At 41.1% G+C, this 20,976-nt stretch overlaps 1 protein-coding gene across 1 annotated transcript; it reads right to left on the minus strand.

The window, feature by feature from the left end:
* Nucleotides 1–1,753: 1,753 nt before the first annotated feature.
* Nucleotides 1,754–19,479, minus strand: NIM1K (NIM1 serine/threonine protein kinase). Its single transcript, XM_032212692.1, has 4 exons — nucleotides 19,258–19,479; nucleotides 8,034–8,995; nucleotides 5,598–5,866; nucleotides 1,754–3,824 (listed from the first exon to the last, which is right to left on the minus strand). Exons 2-4 carry the CDS (start codon nucleotides 8,320–8,322, stop codon nucleotides 3,075–3,077), a joined length of 1,308 nt encoding a protein of 435 aa, XP_032068583.1. The 5' UTR covers nucleotides 8,323–8,995; nucleotides 19,258–19,479; the 3' UTR covers nucleotides 1,754–3,074.
* Nucleotides 19,480–20,976: the final 1,497 nt, after the last annotated feature.

Raw genomic sequence — 20,976 nt, forward strand, 5'->3', positions numbered from 1 at the left:
GTCTATGTATCTTAAAGTTGTCACGATTGTGGAATATTGTTCTACATCAGAGGTGGGTTCCTACCAGTTCGCACCTATTCGGTAGAACCGGTTCGTCAAATCTACCGAACCGGTTAGAAGAGGTTCCACCAGTGGACCCGGAAAGCAGGCCACACCTACAGAAGAGGCTCCAAACTTTTTTTGAAACCCACCACTGGTCCTTGGATATGATTATTCTACACTATCATGCTCATATTTATAAAACTCAGTGCCTCTGTGAAAGGTAAGGATGACTACTGTAATTGTGGTGCAATCAGATCATTGTGTGTGTTGAAGTTGTTCTAACGCAAACCAAAGATGCATGCCAGTGCTGTGTGTGAGGTAATTTAAGGTGGTTCTGACAAGTGTCTTCGGCATCTTCATATCCGGTAACATGGGCGGCAAGCCACTCCCACCCAGTCACATGGGCGGCAAGCCACTCCCACAAAGGAGGCCACACCCACAGAATAGGTTCGAACAATTTTTGAAACCCACCACTGTTCTACATCTATAAATAAGCCATACAATGTCCAGAATGATTAAGTAGCTATTTCACAATTGCATATTCCCATTAGAAACAGCAATGCTTTGCTTTCTTCATTGAAAGTACAACAAAATAAGAGAGCTGGAAGGGACCTTGGAGGTCTTATAGTCCAACCCCCTGCTCAGGCAGGAAACCCGGTATGATTTCGGACAAATGGTTGTCCAATCTTTTCTGAAAAAACGTCAGCATTCACTATTGGAGGCAAGTTGTTCCACTGATTAATTGTTCTAACCATCAGGAAATTTGTAAAAGTGTGAAAGATGTGCGCCAGGCCACGAGCTGGGCTGTGCATGTGACAGTGCAGACTAACAGCAGTGGCTAATTGCTTTTGTTCCTGTTGCTGCCGCAGGTTTGCAATATGTGGCACACAATAAGGTTTTTTATTCTTCATTCCATTAAACTCTTAAGTCTTCCATGTAACTGAAGCCCATTTTTTCTGTTCTCTTATATATGATACAGTCACAGTGACGACTTCTTGCCCTCCAAGCAGTCTCACTGGTTGCAGCTTTAGAGGGGGGGGGGCGGAGTTGACAACAAAGTATTCATACACACTCTATCAAACAAACCTATAATGATGTATTTTTAAAAAGTTAATGGTGTATTTAAAACTTGTGCAATCACCTAAACCAGTTCCTAAAGCAGCATTTTGCAACCCACTAATTAATATGGTGACTCTCCTTTTGGAATCCAGGAAGCGCTCAAAAGAAAGGCAAGCCCAAAGCAAAGCCATTGGTCTCCAGTTGCGTTAAGGCAAAGCAACCAGAGCCTTTGCTGCAGTTGGGAGCTTGGAGCAATCTTCCAACAGGATTGGGCTTAGAAGACTCTTTCTGCAAAGACTTTGGGATAATAAGCTTTGTCTCATTATTATAGGGTGTACAGCAGGGGTGGGTTTCAACCGGTTCGCGGCGGTCCCCGCGAACCGGTTGGTCGGCGAACCTGGAAGTAAGTAACTTCCGGGAACGGCGAAGGGCCCACCCGCCCACCCGCGCTCCTTACCGGTCTTTGAAGGCTTCTGCACTTCCACGCAGGCGCATGACACATACAGCGCCTGCGCGATTCTCTGCGAGCAGCTGGATGACACATACAGCGCCTGCACGAGCAGCTGGAGCATCGCGCAGGCGCTAAGACGCATGCATGAACTGCGCGCGTGCATGAGGACACCGCCGGCCCCGTTCCAACCAAACCGGTTGGAACGGGATTAGCAACCCACCCCTGGTGTACAGGTAATCCTTGACATAACGACACTTGGGATCAAAACTTCCAATGCTAAGCAAACTCATTTGAGACATTTTTTTGCAACAATTACTGCAGTTGTTAAGTTAATCACATGGTTGTTGAGCTAATCTGGCTTCTCTTATTGACTTTGCTTGTCAAGCAGTCTGGGAAAGTCACAAATGGAGATCACATAACCCAGGGATGCTGCAGTGTCATAAATACATACTGGCTGCCAAATGCCCAAATGTTCATCATGTAACTGTTAGGATGCTGCAATTATAAGGGCAAAGAGCAAGCATAAATTATTTTTCTTATTGCCATTGTAATTTTGAATGGTCACTTAGCAGAAGGTTGTAAGTTGAAGACTATTTTTAATGTTATTGTTAGGATTTATGCCGAATAGTGCTTCAATTTCTCTTGCCATTCATTATCTGGATGTTAAGGAAAGACTTGTCCCATCATGGCAAATGGGATGTTAGTTCCCAACTGGCTCTTCTTTGAGACACAGTTTGGTGTAATAGTTAAGGTAGTAAGCTGAAAGTTGCTGGCTGGGTGACTGGGACAGTCTCAGTCTAAGCCACCTCGCAGGATTGTTGTAGAAGGAGAATGATATGTTTGCTGCCATGAATTGCTTATAAAAGTAATAAAGTCAAGAGAACAAAAAAAGCAATTTATTTTACAATTATAGCAGTTGGTCAACAATGATACTAATAAAATAATAGGCATGTCAGAAAAAGTGGCTTTTTAAAATGACTGGTTTGTTTTCTTAGCAGTGCGATAAGACATGAAAAGTTGAGAATTACCGTCCTACGTTAATAAATGTGGTGGGAGGAGAGCAAATGTTGTGTTTATTTAGGACATTAACCAGCTGATGCCTGCATCTATCCCAACAAATGCAACACAATTCTATGCAGCAGTGTTCCTCCAAAAACGGAGTTTTATCTTCTCCTCAGACAGATTTTGAAGTCTAAAAATAGCCTACAAAAAGAATTAAATCACAGAATGCATAGGCTTTGGCATTACGTTTTGGGAATGGAAACCATACATTAGGAGCTTTAAGGCATCCTTTTTAATTTTTCAAAATCACAAAAATGCTCAGGGCAAGGACTTCACTGCTACCAAACAAAAGGACTCCAAAAAGTCATTCTCCCTTTGCCCAACCCACCTCAAAGAGGAGTTGTAGGGGAAAGACGGAGTATTGCACATATTCACTGCCATGAGTTACTTATAAAGTAATAAAGGTGGGATAAAATTCTAAAAAAAAATATGTTGTGTCAGACTAATCGAGGAAGGTGCTTTATAAAATCAAACAGAGTTTTGATGAATATTTGTGACCCTGATAGGGACACAGATTTTTCTTTGACCTTTCTTTCTTAAGTTCAGGTTGGCTGACGAGAGGGACAATTTCCATGGCCCGTTTTTTCTGCACTCGGTGAAGAACAATTCTGTAAGTCCCAGTTACTGAGGTGTAGTAATCTGTCCCATGGTTATTCTGAATGTGCTTTTCTGTGATTCCCAAATGGTTCAAAATGATTTTTACCTCAGCCTCTTCCTTCTGGAGAGTTTTGTCCTCTGACAAAAAACTGGGATCCAACTTAAAGGGTTCCAAGGGTTCGGGATACTGCACACCATTCATCCATTCACTGTTCATAATTTTGTCGATGGACCAGCGTTCTGATGGAACTGGTTGTAGGATCGCCCAAATCAGTCTCTGGCAAGGTTCAGACAGGAATGGTGGCACACTATATATCCCACCAAGAATGTACTTTTTTAGCTTGGCCACCGTGTCTGCTTGGAATGGCATGAACCCTGTGGTCATAAAATACAGGAGGATTCCTAGGGCCCAGATATCCACATAAACCCCAATGTAATTTTCATCTCTGAAAAGTTCCGGGGCGGCATAAGGAGGAGAACCACAGAAGGTGTTCAAGGGTTCCTCTTTTTGACTTACTGTGCTGAATCCAAAATCTCCCACCTTCACACACGTGTTACTGGCGTAAAAGATGTTTTCGGCTTTCAGGTCCCGGTGAATTATGTTGTTCTCATGCTGCAGAGTAGAATTTAAAAGTATAGATATAAGCAAAAAGCCAAGGGAGATGGTGCAATATGGAAACTCATTCATTTTTTAGGGTTTTAAACTCTATCTGTGCTAAAAATGCAAATTTAGAATTTTTAATAAAAGCATTAAGGCAGAAATGCGAGAAGTAATAAAGTGTGTTAAGAATTCTGTGCAAAATCATCAGGAGGACTGTTTTACAAGCTTCCTTAAGGATATTGTAATCTCTCCCTTGCATTTTCTCCTGGGCTGAGTTTTTCAAGATCGAATAACCACTTGTCTGGAATGATCTGAGAATTTCAGCTCTGAGTGGGGACCTCCAAAGTCCTTTCCAAAGTGTACAAGTCTATGATTCTATAAGCAATATAGGAAAATGGAAGACAGGCTGGGAAACACTGAACAATGCGATCAGTTCTGGCCACATAGTCTGAGTGAAGGCAGATTGAGATGGTTTAGGAATATGTGAAGAGGCGAAGGAAATAGCAGCTGAAGAAACCCACAGCAGGTGGAGCTGGCAGGCAGAGCAATGGGGGCTATGAAGAATTAGAGAGTACTGAGCATGCTGCAGTATTGGATGCAAGCGAGTGGATGTTCAAAGGGATCTGAGGTTAACAAAAGGACGGGAGGAATCAGCTCAGAAACAGTATGGAGAGAAGCAACATTCAAGAGGTGGGCAGAGATGGTTTGGTCACTTTGAGGAATGTAACTGGGTATCTTAGACCACACCTAGCAGACTTCTGTCCCCTTGCCTTAATCATATGGCTTAGCATTGAATACACGGCTGTCAGGTACCACTCATGTCCCTTGTCTTCTTCCTTGAATTTGGAAGCCACACCCTGATTTGCAACTCCTTCAATTAGGAGAAACTTGCAAGAGAAGCCAGTAGTATGAGCAAGAGGTAAAGAAAATGTGTTTGTCACAACTTAGGGCAGTAAGTAGCCTATATGGGTTTGTTACTTGCTCTGGGAACTCTCAAATTGAGGAGCAGGCTGTAACTTGGAATTAACAAATACAGGGAAGATGATAGTGTTCCAAAAAAAAAAAAAAACCACGAATTGCTGCTACTATATAAAACAATAGATTTTTTTTAGATTTAGATTTTATTGACATTTGTAGGCCGCCCTTTTCCCTGAGGGGACTCAGGGCGGCTCACATAAAATCAGGGAAGGGGAAATGCAGACAATAACAAAGACACATATAATAAAAACAGTAACCAACATGCATTCATCAGAATGCATAGATTCCACCTAGCTATAATAATTAAACAGAAGAAATTGTGGTGCCCTATGTACTTCCTTTTCATGCACAACTTTGACATGCAGAGTCTAAAAAAAATCTCTTGTCCTTAAAGAGTAGATTGAAAGGCAAAGAACTACAATACCTGGCTTTCAATCGTAATTACTATTTTTCTAACAGTTAATCTAGTTTTCAGCAGCTACTGAGCTACCACTCCAGAGGTGGTATTCAGCAGGTTCTGACCAGTTCTGGAGAGCCAGTAGCAGAAATCTTGAGTAGTTCAGAGAACTGGTAAATACCACCTCTGACTGGCCCCGCCCCATCTATTCTCTGCCTCACAAGTCCCAGCTGAACAGGAGGAAATGAGGATTTTGCAGTATCCTTCCCCTGGAGTGGGGAGGGAATGGAACTTTTACATTATCCTTCCCCTGCCATGCCCACCAAGCCACACCCACAGAACCGAATACTAACACTTTTTGAATCCCACCACTGTACCATACTCATCAACCCCAGACAGAAAGGACTCACCAGGTGTTTAACGGCCGACACAATCTGAGCAAAAACGTGCTTGCTTTTTTCTTCCGATAACTTCCCATCTAAGATGATTTTAGCAAAAAGCTCTCCTCCATTAGCATACTCCATGACCAGGTACAGTTTGGAGAAGGTCTCCATGACCTCATAAAGCCTGATAATGTTTGGATGGTGCAGCTTCTCCATGCTCGAAATCTCAGAAGAGAGGAGCTTCTTGGTATTGTAGTCTAATTTACTTTTATCCAGGATCTTAATGGCTACTTTTTCTGGAAAATATCATTTTGAGGTTCACATTGTTAGGCAACAAGGCTAAGAAAAATAGTACAAAACATTATTCAAGAATAACAAATTGAGAAGAATTCTGTCCTGCTGAGATGATAAATTATTCGTTCAAAGGTCTTTACCACAATCCAATTTAAATCAACTTCACATGAACCTGAACGCATTATTTTACACAATTATCAGCTTTTAAAGAAGATCTTGACTCCCCAAGTGAAGTAAGTCTTGCCACTTAGAAAGGAAAAAAAATAGAAAAATTGAATAGGTAACCTGAGTAGATCAATTTGTGCACAATCCTCTGCTGATGCTTTTCAACTAAGCTTGACATGTGACTGGTATCTCCGTTGATCATTTGGATATACTTGGCTATTTGGGGCTTATGATTATCATATCCAAAGATTAGTAGTGGAGATTACAAAGACTTTTGAACCTAATTTAGTCCTCCAGCATGAACATCCAAGCCTGCTTGTGTAACAGAAAAATCTATCATTGGAAGTATTTCTAGCAGGATTACCAGATTCTGCAACAGCTTTGTTCCCTATGCCACCTGCCTGGTAAACTCGCAAGATTTGTTTTTCTCACCATGTACATGTATACATCTGAACTAGACTGTGTTGTTTCTCTTAATATATGTGGGTATATGCATAACTTTATATTTATTTTGTCATGTTTATGTAATGTATATTGGAAGTGGTGACCCTTTGAGAGCTGTATGCAACAAAATTTCATTTTAATGTATGTTGATTAGTGTACATTCAAGGTGACAATAAAGTTATCCTAAAGTCTTTTTTTAAAAAAATCTAAATATACTTGATTTACCCAATTTTTCTGCGTTAGGCATAGGGCAAAAGAAAAACACACACTTTGGGCTGCCTTTACAAGTTATTCCCATGTTTCAGTTCAGCTGGAATTATTGATTCTCTTGAAATGCTCCTGAAAATTGCAATGTAAGCTACCAGTTAATAAAGACTTTGCAAACTTGTAAATGAAAGAACATTCACTATTTCTTTGCCTTACATGAAATTCCGTGATCCAGCACCAGAGCTTCACAGAAATAGCAATAGCACTTAGAATTATATACCACTTCACAGTGCTTTTACAGCCCTCTCTAAGCAGTTTACAGAGTCAGCATATTGCCCCCAACAATCTGGGTCCTCATTTTACCAACCATGGAAGGGTGGAAGGCTGAGTCAACCTTGAGCCAGTGGGACTTGAACTGCCAAACTGCTGGCAAATCAGCAGTCAGCAGAACTAGCCTGCAGTATTGCACTCTAACCACTGCATCTGCACAAAAGTGCACAAAGTATGCACAAAGTATGTTAAAAGAACAGTCAATAAATACGTTAATCTTTCAGCTTTTGCATTAATTGGGATGATTTAGCCTGAATTGCTGCTTTCAGGACATTGTTGTGGCCTGCCATCAGCCAGTGGAGCTGGTAGCAGACTCAAGACAGTGAAGAGGCTGGGGAGGAACATGGGCCAGTCCTGGTGTCTGGGGAAGGCTCTGACGAGTCACGGGCCAGGGCTGTCTGACAGTTATTAGCTGCCTTCGGAGTCAGACATCAATGGGGCAGAACAACAGCAGGCGCCTGTTCTCAATGTGTGCATGCGCAGAGCTGCCAGGAGAAGGGAACAGCTAAGAAACAAAGGGTCAACTCAGGAGTAAAGCCACAAGTGGACGGTGACTGGCCTCTCCCATAGGGAATAAAAAGGAGCGAAAGGGGAGTGGAGTTTGCAGGAGACAATTAGTTCAATTCATTAGGGTGAAGATCTGTTCCTGAATTCTTGCCAAGTATTGTCTTTCTACAGAGTGGCATTTGGAAGATATTGGCCTGGCAATTCTCCAAGCCTGATAAAGGTCTGTAGTTGTGAAATCTCTTGAAAGACTGTTGCCTTGATTTTGCTGGAGAGGAATTCACTTTAAACTAAATTAAAGGGGTTTTATTGGGACGAGGAGTCGGCTTCGTGCTTTTGGGAAGCCTAGGTCAGAACAGACACATCTTTTCTGTACTGTATATATGGGAGTATATGTACTCCCAATATATGGGAGACACATATAACACGGGACTTTTTCAAACAACATTGTTTCGCGTCTTCTCTTTGGCCTACATGAACCCTCCATAATTCAAATTCCATTCACTGAATTGTTCTTACCTTTTGTCAGAGTGTGTATTCCAAGTTTCACTTGGGAGAAGTTCCCACTTCCAATTTTACCTCTAATACTGTAAAACCCAATCCTCTTTCCCAGAGTTAATTCTTTTACTATTTTTTCACTCTGGGACATATCTAATATAAGTTTCTCAAACGGGGTCAGTTGGTGTTGATTGCCTGGGTGTGTTTCTGTGTTCAAAACTTCATTAGCATTGTTCTCTCCATTATCTTCATGATTCCACCTAGCATTACTGTGGCTCCCTGGATCTCCATTGCAGTGAACTATACTCATGGTCCAGGGAAAGACACATATCCATGGGATATAATAAATTGATTCCAGGGAAACCTTAAAAAAGAACCTGCAATTGTAGAAGCAGCCATGAGTTCAAGATCAGTTCAGTATTGAGTATATGGAATTTCTGGGGTAGCCAGAGATGGCAAGTTTCTTCCAATTAAAGTCGATAGTTAGTGGATTCATTTCCTCTAATGTTCATTAGCCATTTTTAACTGCCAAGGAAAATGGTAGTGCTTATGATATGCAGGTTTAGTGAAAGATTTGCAATCAAAGCTACAAATTCATTATCTCCTAAGCAGGGAATGGTGGTGCAGCACCCAATTTAATACTTCTGAGGACTCGGGTTTCAAGATTCTAACCATTCACACAAATCCAGGGCTGATGATTCTGTATACATTCTGATCCCTTAGAATAGCTGATCACGTCAAAGAGGGGAGATGAGTGGAGGTTCTTCTTCTTCTTCTGATTCAGATCTCAGCCCAAGAACTGAACTGTTGCGATATTCATTATTATACCCTTTGGTCAGCCATGTTTCTGCTCCAACCTGGAAAGGCTTGGGCACTCTTGCAAAGTTCTGCTGTCATGATGTCACTTGTGTTCCTTCCGTTGTAGCTGCAGGGAAAAGGGGTGACACCAGAGGATGCTAGGAAGACTTTAAGCGCACAGGAGGCTGAGGGAAAGAGGAAACAAAATGTATTTTACCAATGAAGTCACGTGAAAGATCAGTGAAATGTCAACGAAAGGGCTGTCATTTCAACCATCTTCGGTTTAGAAGATGGCTTGCTTTCATATTCCCACTTCTCCAAATATTGCCAGCTGCATGCCTTCCTAAATGGAAAGAGATGCTATTTATTTAGTCATTCATTTATTTTAGTTTATTATCCATTTGCATAGACACCCATCTCAAACCATCTCTGGGATGCAAATAATCATAAATAAATGCAATCCTAGCAAGTCTTGCCTCATTTGTCGTGCAGGCCTCTGCGTGTATGTGTAACACACACCTTCAGGTTAGTTTTGACTCCTGGCAATTGCCTGGACTAGTCCCAGCTGTTTCATTGGCCAGATTTCAGAAGCAGTTTGCAATTTCCTCCTTTCTGGGGATGACAGAAAATGACCTGCCTAAGGTGACTCAGCTGGCTTTGTGCCTAGAGCAGGACTAGAAATCAGTCTCCTGGTTTCTAGCCAGTGCCTTAACCACTAGAGATGCACTGGGCTCTCTTGCAGGCCTGTAGGGCATCTGTTCACACTCTTCTAATTACGTACTGTTTACCCAAGTGTTACCACTGAATGCTTTTTACCAACACTGCGCAAACAGTGTTGATAAGAAGAGAGATGGTGCATTCTGACCCGTTACTTGTAGGCTGGCGCTGCTTCAATGCTCTCTCCCTTTCTGTTTAACATTCACATGAAGCCACTGGCTGCAGTCACTTGCTGCTTAACTTGGATATCATCAAAAAATGATGATACCCAAGCTGTATGTTTCAACCCCAATCTAGCCAAAATGATGCTGTCTCCATCCTATTCCTATGTCTGAAAGTTGTGTGAGTTGGATGAGGAGAAACAGATTCAGGTTCAGTCTGATCAAGTGGCTATGGATATTAGGGATCCCTAGAGCTGGAGATTTCCCACTTTTAGGTTTGGGTGGGGCTATAACTTAAAAGATGCAGTGGCTCAGTGGCTAAGTCGCTGAGCTTGTCGATCAGCAGTTTGGCTATTTGAATCCCTAACACCATGTAACGGAATGAGCTTGCATTATTTGTCTCAGCTTCTCCCAACCTAGCACATTAAAAATGCAAGTAAAATGCACCTTCAGCATTTAGTCATGCTGGCCAGATGACCACGGAGACGTCTTCGGACACTGCTGGCTCTTCGGCTTTGAAACAGAGATGAGTACCACTCTGTAGAGTCAGAAACAACTAGTACGTATATGTGAAGAGAACCTTTACCTATAACTTAATCATTTGAGATTGGTATGCAATCTACAAATTGCCTCAGACTCACAGCTCTTGCTTAAACAGCAGGTAGGAGCTGTAACCAAAAGGGATTTTGTAGACCTCTAGTGCAGTGTTTGTCAACCTTGTCAACTTGAAGATGTCTGGACTTCAACTCCCAGAATTCCCCAGCCAGCAAATGCTGGCTGGGGAATTCTGGGAGTTGAAGTCCAGACATCTTCAAGTTGACAAGGTTGACAAACACTGCTCTAGTGTGCCAATTGTATCTGTTCCTGGATCATGAGCCCTTGATAGTCATTATGCCTTCCATCACCTCGTAGCTGGACCACTGCAAAACATGAGGATACCATTGAAGATTCTCATAAGCTACAGCTGCTCCAGAATGAGCTGTTCATGCAGCAATAGGCATTCTTCAGTATGACCATGAGATACCTCTAGTCCATGGACTGCCCTGGTTGCCAGTGAAATTCTAAATACAACATAAATCAGGTGATGTTGATGGCTGCTCATGGTTTATCATCTGTATTTATTGTTATGTTGTTGCTATGTTGCATTTTTAACTAATGTTGGCCACCAAAGTCATAACAATGAGATGGACAGCTGCATAAATTGAATTCATAAATAAAAACAAAGTTCTGACTGTCATCTACAAAATCTTCCGTGGCATAGGACCAGGCTCTTGGAAGGACTAACTTCCATGGTTTTTGCCCCTCTAGTAAGATCAGGCAAAATTGATGGTTTTAATTTCCCAACCATAAAACAAGGCCATTTACTGGGTCTCAGGAAGTGCACTTTGACTGTGGAGACACCTGTACCATGAAGTAGCATCCTCTCAAGATCTGACTGGCTTACACTTATAATTAGAATTGGAATTAGAATTGTTTATTTGTATGCCGCCCTTTTCCCTGGGGGGACTCAGGGCGGCTCACAATCAAGGAAGGGGGGGAAAACAGACTTTTACATATAAGACAGTACATGATTAAAAAGCAACATTCATACCATTCGGGTGGGTTACAATCTTTAGCCCCAGGCCTGACGGGATAGCCAGATTCTAAGGGCTGTGCGGAAGGTCTGGAGGGTGGTGAGGGTACGAAGCTCCACGGGGAGATCGTTCCATTGGGTCGGGGCTACCACCGAGAAGGCTCTCCTCCGCGTGGTGGCCAGTCGGCATTGGCCAGCAGATGGAACTCGGAGGAGGCCTACACGGTGAGATGGTTCCATAACTCTTTAAAAAAACTGGTTGCCCTCCTCTAAGCTCTTGGGTGTGCTTTATTTCAGTAGTATATGGAATTGTCTTGTATGGCCACAGATGGGTTTTTCCCAGATAATGGTGATGATTTTAATTATAAGTTGCTCAGAGTAATTCTGGAGTCAAGTAGTATTTAAATCTAATAACCCAAACAACAGATAAAGAACGAGTCATAGGTTGCTCTTGACTTACAACCACAACTGGAACTTCTGTTGCTAAATTGTTAACTTCTCTTGGTGATCATTAAGTGAATCACACCCAATTTTATTATCTTTTTGCCGCACCCATTTATCAAATCACACAGTCATTAAACTAATCCAGTTTCCACGATTGATCTTACTTTTTAGAAGCTGTTTGGGAATGTTGAAAATGGCAATCACATGACCCGGACTGGAGGCTAAAACATATGATGAAGAGTTACAGGAACTGGGCATGGCTAGTCTATTGAAGAGAAGGGTCAGGGGAGACATGATAGCAGTGTTATTTCCTGTCAACTTACAGGAGTGCAGTGAATGAATCCAATGTTCATTGTTACAGGATGAAAAACAAAAATAAATGTCTATAATTCTGTTGCTTTCCTTTTGTTTTCAAGTTGTATTAAGAAATCCCAAGTGTTTTAGCACAGTTTTATTTAATTAAGCTCACTTTAATTTGCTGTGGATACTACTAGAAAAATGGATATTTTGGAACAGATGCATTTTCCCCAGTTCAAAACAAAAATAGTACCATTCTAGTTTAGGAACATGACCATCATGATTCATAATTCTCTCTTTGCATCCAAGGAGACAGTTAACATCATATTGGTTCTTTTGCATCTTAAAATGCCTCTTATTTTGTTAAACCACCTCAAATTTCTGGAGAGGTTTTCTACCCATCACTATATAAAGTGAGCACTGTGAAAATGCAGTTGAAGAAAAATAGCAATTTCAAACAAATCCCTTGATTTAACTTCCATTGCAATTACCAACCTTCTACTTTAATGATATTTCTTTGGCAAGATTTTAATCTCTGGGTGAAGTTGGCAAGGCTTTAAGCAGCCTGCTGCAGTTATATCACTTTCATTGCTTTTAACTCAAGGAGATGTAATTTACAGTAGGGTATATTTAACTTCAACTGTTGGCGGAATGATTTCTGTGCTCTTTTCAAGAAGCATGAATTTCAGAGCAGTCCCTTAGGTGAAAAATGAAGCGGCAATGTCTTTCTCATAAGATATCTTATAGGCATGACGGCCTTCAACTCCCAATATTTCTTTGCCAGCAGAGAGGGCATTAGATTATGGAACACTTCAGAGGAGTCTTGCAAATGCTGTAATAATAATTTTGGGGTATGTGCATACCTTCAAGTCAATTTTGACTCCTGGAGACTGCCTGGACTAGTCCTTGCAATTTTCTTGGTCAGATTTCACAAGTAGTTCCCATTGCTTCTTTCCTAGGGATGACCAAGAGGGATTGGCCTCAAGTTCACTCAATTGGCTTCGTGCCTACAGCAGGACTAGAATTCACAAGTCTCCTGGTTTCTAGCCTGATGCTTTAACTATGTAATAATAATAATATAAATTAACAAGTTGACTAGTTTAGTGCAGAGGTGTCAAAACATGTGTCGTCCTGGCAGCATCACGTGATGTATCGGGACTTCCCCCCCCCCTTCGCTAAACTGGGCATGGGCGTGGCCAGCATGTGAAACATCCGGCCCATGGGCCAGGAATTTTACAACCCTGCTTTAGAGTTTTCAATGTTCTATTTTCTTTCCTGCTCCCTTCTAATGCATATATTTCACCTACGGAGGTTTACAAGTTTTAAACTCAATATAATGTTTAAGAATCAAATCCCAGGAAACAGGGTAACATCGAACTCCAGTTGTAGAGTTTAATCAATATCTGATTTTAAGCTAGGCTTCAAAAGAGCTATTGCTTTGTTTTCAAGGCATAAAAAAACATGAAATAATGCAGCCTCTAATTATTTAAATGGATTTATTAAGTATTGTGTTCCTTTCCTAAAAGCAGCTGCAGCAGCTTGGCAACCTCCTCCTCATCTGATCCTCTCATGTTTGTATTTTTTTCCTTTGGTCACACTAGTCAACCATTCTCCCACCTCTTTGAAATACAAAGTACACAGTCCCCCCAAGTGGGGTTCTAATGAATAGGAAATATTTTAAATTAACCTTTTCCTTGGTTCACATTTTCATTTGTTCTTTGAAGTACCTTTGCCACTACTCTACCACAGGTGAAATGGAAGAGGGGATCTCTTATAATAGCCATTTTCACTCTTTTCAATGTTTCCTTACTGTCCTTTATCATAATAAACTAACTTTCTACCAGTGTTTGCATATCTTAATAGTTATTCTTCTTTAATAAACATTCTACCAACCTGCAGAATGTATACACCAACTCAACTTTTGCCATTTGAATCTAACTTGAAACTGTTTACTACATTTCTTTTTCAAACATAATTATCTTGCTCTTTAATATATTAATTTCCAGACCCATACAGCCGGCTCCATCATACAATCTTTGGAACATTTTACCGCAAGTAATCTGGGTTTCCAGCCAACAGTACAATAATATCTGCATACCAAAGTACCTGAACATTCATATCCTTAAGTGTCACATCTCTAATATCATAAGAACCATTCCTTCTACATTTACCCATTAATACATTAAAGAACCATGAGCCATCCAATAACTCACCTAACACTGAACTATTACCTAAGCATTCATTCCACTTATTCTCCCAGCTTACTTCAATCAAGTACAAGGCTTATCACACTTGTCAACTAAGTTCCAATTTCTATTTTAGAATATTTTAGCCCAAAGGAAAGAAGAACTAAAAGATGTGACCAAAGAGAAAGGAAGTATGTTTTTAAAAGTAAGGTATGGTTCGAATAGAATTGTTGCTAATTGCGAAGTCGTGTCTGACCCATCGTGACCCCATGGACAACATTCCTCCAGGCCTTCCTGTCCTCTACCATCCTCTGGACTCCATTTAAGCTCACACCTACTGCTTCAGTGACTCCATCCAGCCACCTCATTCTCTGTTGTCCCATTCTTCTTTTTCCCTCAATCATTCCCAGCATTAGGCTCTTCTCTGGTGAGTCCTTCCTTCTCATTAGGTGGCCAAAGTACTTGAGTTTCATCTTCAGGATCTGGCCTTCTAAAGAGCAGTCAGGGTATCATCGAATAGAATTAGGTGACAGCAAAACAGACGTTGTTGTTGCAAAAAACTACAACTGCAGCTGTGTGCCTAAATACAGTATGAAAGCTGAGAATTGCATTTAGTCTCTGGTTTATCCCTGGATATTTCTTTGAAAAAGAGTTTGCTTTCTGATATCTATAAACTTAGTTCCCTGAAATGCAAGACTATAGTAGTATGAATAGAGAAATCTTCTTCTACTAGAATTAGAGAAAAGCTCTTGCAGCTTTTAACTGGATGGTCATGCAGGGAAGGAAGATAATCCCTATTATTTTTGCTAGATATATTTCCACGGAATACACAGACACATACCCATGCTCATCTTAGTCCATGTCGGTTACAATTAGCACCAATCTACCTTGCCCATATATATCAAGGCCCAACATTTCAGCAGTGCAGACCCCAGGATCCCACATAAAAGCAATCTCCTCTACCTTCAGAATGCCAAGGAAATGTTCCACATTGAGAATCCAGACTACAGTAGGAATTCTGAGATTACTATCCAGTATTTAAAGCCCAAGAGAGTCTGCAAGCTAATACTGTACTCTGGATCTCAAGATTCAAAAGAGCTAAAGCTATTTTTATATCCATGATCATACACTCCTTGTGGCATTTCTTTCACTCACTAATCCATTCAGGATTTGCCTAAACTTTCGCCCGATACCAGCCTGCACAAATCACAGCAACTCCTTCAAATGTATTTGTTTACATTCATTTTGCAATTTAGAAGCTTACCGACTGGGTGAGAGTGTTGGTCTGCTTTCAGTATTAACAACTGTAAATAACAGCAAAAGAAACACAGGCTACGTAGTTCTGAAAAATCACATAATCTAATAAACTGCATGACAATTTGAGTTTGGGGCCCTGCCTTAAACCAAACTTTGTTTTCCCAAAGTTCTATGAGTGACCAACAGATCTGGAAGCCGTGGAATTTTTCATTGCATCCAATCAATTGACTCCTTTGTTGCTTTGGCAGCTATATTTGAAGGAAGAGACCTATAGCACTTAGCAATAGCACTTAGACTTATTTACAGCTTCACAGTGCTTTACAGCCCACTCTAAGCAGTTTACAGAATCGGCCTATTGCCCCCAACAATCTGGGTCCTCATTTTACTGACCTGGGAAGAATGGAAGGTTGAGTCAACCTTGAACCTGGTGAGATTTGATCTGCCAAATTGCTGGTACCCGTTGCTCAGCAGAAGTAGCCTGCAGTACTGCACTCTAACCACTGCACCACCAGGGCTTTTATACCAAGAATAAGTTGATTTTTCCAGTTATGGTAAAGAGTAAGATGGCAAGAGAACATTGCAAGCAAACTTACAGGAGCAAAAAAACCATTCTGATGATACTGCAGATTTAATATTTTTCCTGGATTATGTACTGAGCCAGTTGGAATATCACACCAAATCTTAATTCACTATGATAAGAATAAGGTACACCAAATCAAAAGTTGGGTTCACAGACATCCTGTTCTCACAACGCATTTAGGTGGAACCAGTAAAAATATGTTAAAAGCCCAGTCAGGTAACAAATTCAGCTATACCAGAGTAACAATAATTCTGCCCACTTGAGGGGTCTTAAGACTGCTTAAACCCAGTGACTTTGCTTAGTCCTTCAAGAAAAAAAGGTAGAGATTCTAACTCTTCAAATAAATATTCCATCTTGTACACCTAAATATCTATGGAGATTCTCAGCCATCCAGGTCATGGTTGACCCAAAGATGCTTGTTCAAGAGGCAACTGGACTTTCTGGTTTTCCTTCGAAGACGTTTCACTTCTCATCCAAGAAGCTTCTTCAGGCTCTGACTGGATAGTTCTTCTTCCATTCCCCACTGTCCAGTCAGAGTTGAAGAAGCTTCTTGGATGAGAAGTGAAATATCTTCAAAGAAAAACCAGAAAGTCCAGTTGCCTCTTGAAAAAGCATCTTTGGGACATCTTGTACACCACTGCAGGCAATTGTTCTCAAATGGGGAGTCTTTTCTTTCAAGGGCCCATTTGGTTAGCAGCATCTTTAAAAAAAAAAAAAAAAAAAAAGACAGTTTTCTGACTCTTTGCTGCCATCTAATGGTCATTCAGATTTTTGCAACTGAGATTTGGTAGCCCTGTTGGAGAAGAAACAAGAAACTTGAATTTTCCATACAATACTAACTCTTAACTCTTCTTGATGATGAACAACTATTTCCAGCATCTTCAGTTAAGAACAATGTGACCTCAGAATGCATCCAGCACCCCAGTATTTTGGAAATGGGTTCATTTTAGTTAATCCCAGGCCATTGATCTCAGACATTATTTTCCATTTCTTTCTACTGGTGAGCTAATTCTGAAATTGAATTTCTACTGATGAGCTAATTCTGAATTAATCAACATCTCAGTGGAGTCATAGTTGTCAGGACAACAAACAGAAAAATGCATCCTCATTAGACCTCTTGGAACAAATTTATTTTCATGTAATATAGCCAATCATAGGTTATCAGAGAACCCTCATAAATGCTTTTTATATACTGTAGATTTTTTAAAAAATCTCAGGAAGCTGAACAACAAAAGAAACCCATCTTTTTAAGGAGATGGGCTGTCCATTATAACTCCTGTCTGCAAAGCCAGTTTTTCTCAATCTCAACATCTTTAAGACATGTGGACTACAGACTTCCAGAATCAGCCAGTTAGCATGAGAAATTCTGGGATTTTTAAGTCCACAATCTTAAAATTACTGAAGTTGAAAAACCCTCAACCACAGTAAGCCAACACGACAACAAACTACTAGAGGGAGTTACAGTACATCGTGTGGATGGATTCAGGTTTTCTACACCTGATGTGAACTATGGCATACAGCAAAGACAAAGTGAATGATTGTGAATACATTTGGAGCAAGCCTGAAGAAATAAATTCAAAACCCTTCCATTCATACAGCATTCATGAAGAGAGTCCTTTCCTTTATAAAACAATCACAGAGTCAAAATGAGACAAATGTACCCAATATCCAGGAGATGTTTTAACCTGACACTACTGGGGCAGTGATGAGATCTGATTATGAGAACAACCAAGATACCACTGAGAGATCTAAAAGGCCAATTTTAGATAGTCTGGGAGAGAATATGATTGCTAAGAATCAACAACGACTTGATGGCTCATAGTTAATCAATCAGTCAATCAATAACCTAGGACAGTCTTCTCCAACTCGATTTCTTCTGAATGGATAGCTCAACCTGTCTGGACATTATTGGAACTGAAGACTGATCTAGTTGATTCTAGTTGCTGAACAGAATTCCTGCTTTCATGCAGAATAGATACATCCTTAAGTGATGCCAGCAAAACCACAAAATGCACACACTAAGCAACAGGATTGTGCTTCTCAGTCACAGAGGAGGAAGGGGAAGGAAACAGAGAGAACAACTTTCCTGAAAAGTTTGATAATGCCTCCACCAACGACACTTGTCTAGCTGGATGATTAGTGGCATGAAATTATCCTATGGCAATCGCATATAACAATACTGTAAAATCATGCTGTTTAATCCCAATTAAGGGTACAGTTTATCAATGCCACATTCTACTGTGCCTAGATTTCTCTGCTTTACAGTTACTAATATTGATAGTGCACAGTTATGTCTCCAGTAGTTTATACATAGTACAACATCATTGCAGATATTTCCTTTCCCCAATATTTTTTTCCTTTCAAGGAAATATTTCTTTTTATGCAATAGTCTTTTGCAATAATTATGGACCTATTTTAAAGCATCATCTGTGAAGTTCACAGAACTTAAGTTTCCATATATGGATTCCTCTTGTATAGAAGAATTAATATAATGAATATTTAGAGGAATTTTACATTCCCAAAGAAACTTTGCACAGGATCTAATCTAAAACTAATATTACACATGAAAAATAACATTGCTAATTATATTAACCTGGATTCAGAATGAACTGTAATAATAATAGAAATTTTTTTACAGTAACAGAATTTCAGACCTAGTTAAGAAAAACCCTAACCCTTAACACTTGATCAAGGATGTTAAAATAAAATTCAGCTTTCCAAAAAATACATGCATCCACAGGCAGCTTCCTAGGTTTCCTGTAGGCGTACCTGCGCATGTTGTGAGGATGACACATACATGCGTGTATATATTTACATATTAGGAAGATGCAGCTCTGCATTATCCTTAGTTGCCCAGCCAAGCCAAATAAAGCAGTTACCGCCCTATTGAGCCTTAACTCCCAAGAATAGTTTCCTGGTTATTGTTTTGATGCCAAATATGAAGGCATAATAAATTATAGCACCTTTGGCTGAAGATATCAGACGGAAGGCAAAAAAAAAAAAAAAAAAGCCTTGGGAAGCTTCACTTCCCCATCCTGCAGGGCAGTTTTTCACAATCCTTGTGTGATACGTTAGAATAAATTGTAATTCTTATTCATATGGAAGAAGAAGGATGAATAAACAAGAAATAAAAATAATAAATAATAATTTCTTATTCAGGTAGAAGAAACGAAGGCGGGGAAGGGACCCGACCCTTCAGTCCTTCCAGGCGCCCGAACGAACTCCAACTTACTTCCTCGCCTCCGAAGAGCCGCCCTGTCCCCGCTTGCCTCGCTGACCCGGGAACAAAGCCGCCCGGAGGAGAAGGCGAAGAGCGGCTCCCGCCTCGCCCGCCGCCCGCAGTTCAGAGAGAAGTCGCCTCCGGGCTGGGCGGCCGCCCGACAGCTTCGCGTGTGCGCTCTGTGAGTCGCGCCTGAGAAAAGGAGGTCGCCTCAGGTCGGGAGGCGTCCGGCCACGTGGAACCACCGCGCATTAACGGGCAGCTGGTCGAAGAAGGAGACGGTTGCAGTTTTTGCCTAGGTCGCCATTCGATGCCTGCCTGCTGCTCCCTAGGGAACCAAAGTTAGCTGGTTGAAGAGAGGGACGCTTGCAGTTCTGCCTGTGACGCCGAAGGTTATTAGCAGGGAGCCCACTCTATTTAGGAAAAAATATAAATATATTTTAAATGCATAGAGCGGGCTGCCTGTTAATAGCCTCCAGAGTCATCAAGCAGGCAAAATTGCAAAAAAAAAACCCTCTTCAACCAGCTAACTTTGGTTCCCTAGGGCAGTGTTTCTCAACCTTGGCAACTTGAAGATGTCCGGACTTCAACTCCCAGAATTCCCCAGCCAGCGAATGCTGGCTGGGGAATTCTGGGAGTTGAAGTCTGGACATCTTCAAGTTGCCAAGGTTGAGAAACACTGCCCTAAGGAGCAGGCAGGGATCCAATGGCGACCTATTTTTTTTTTCCTCTCCAACCAAAGGTGTCCGGAGTTGGGATTTGATAGCCTTCATGGAGACCTTGCAATCTTCACTTGTAAAACAGAAGAGGCTGTACTTCCTGAGAATGGTAAGGAAGATCAATCTATCTCAGTATCTATTTCTGTCCTACTAGCAGCACCATTGAGAGTGTCCTGACATAGGGCATTCTTGTATGGTTTGGGAGCAGCTCTGCAGTGGACAAAAAAGCTCTACAGAGAACCATTAAAACTGCACAGAATATCACTGGGCTCCAGCTACCAGCCCTGGATGACATCTTCGCATCTCGCTGTTTGAGGAAGTTGCATAACATTCTCAGAGATTCTTCCCATCGTGCCTACAATCTTTTTGGACTGTTGCCTTCTGGCAGAAGACACAGAACAATTAAAACTAGGACCACACGTCTTCTGAATAGCTTTTATCCCAGAGCTATAATTGCACTCAACAATGAACTAAAGGGTCACCATCAGTGAGCTATTGGACAGCATTACTTGGTCTGTTGTGTGGATGCTTGGGTGGTTTAGGGGTGTGGAATTTTTGGTGGTTAGGGGTGTGTTTGGGGATTGTTATGTGTGTTGGGCCTGGTCTCTGGGTGTTATGTGAATTTTGTTGTATGTGTATACTGCGTACATATGTACAATGACTATAAAGTCCTCAATGGAACTGCATCTACATGGAGGGAGGTATGCAGTGGAGTACCCCAAGGCTCTGTTTTAGCCCAGTACTCTTCAACATCTTCATCAATTATTTGGATGAGGGAATAAATGGGGAACTCATCAAATTTGCAGATGACACCAAGCTGGCAGGAATAGCCAACACTCCAGAAGACAGGCTTAAGATACAGAAGGATCTTGACAAACGTGAACATTGGGTACTATCTAATAAAATGAAATTCAATGGTGAAGAGAGCAAGGTTCTACAATTAGGCAAGAAAAACGAAATGCACAGGTACAGTATAGGTGGTACCTTGCTCAATAGTAGGAATTGTGAGGGA

Source organism: Thamnophis elegans, chromosome 3, assembly GCF_009769535.1.
Source record: "Thamnophis elegans isolate rThaEle1 chromosome 3, rThaEle1.pri, whole genome shotgun sequence".
NCBI lineage: Eukaryota > Metazoa > Chordata > Lepidosauria > Squamata > Colubridae > Thamnophis > Thamnophis elegans.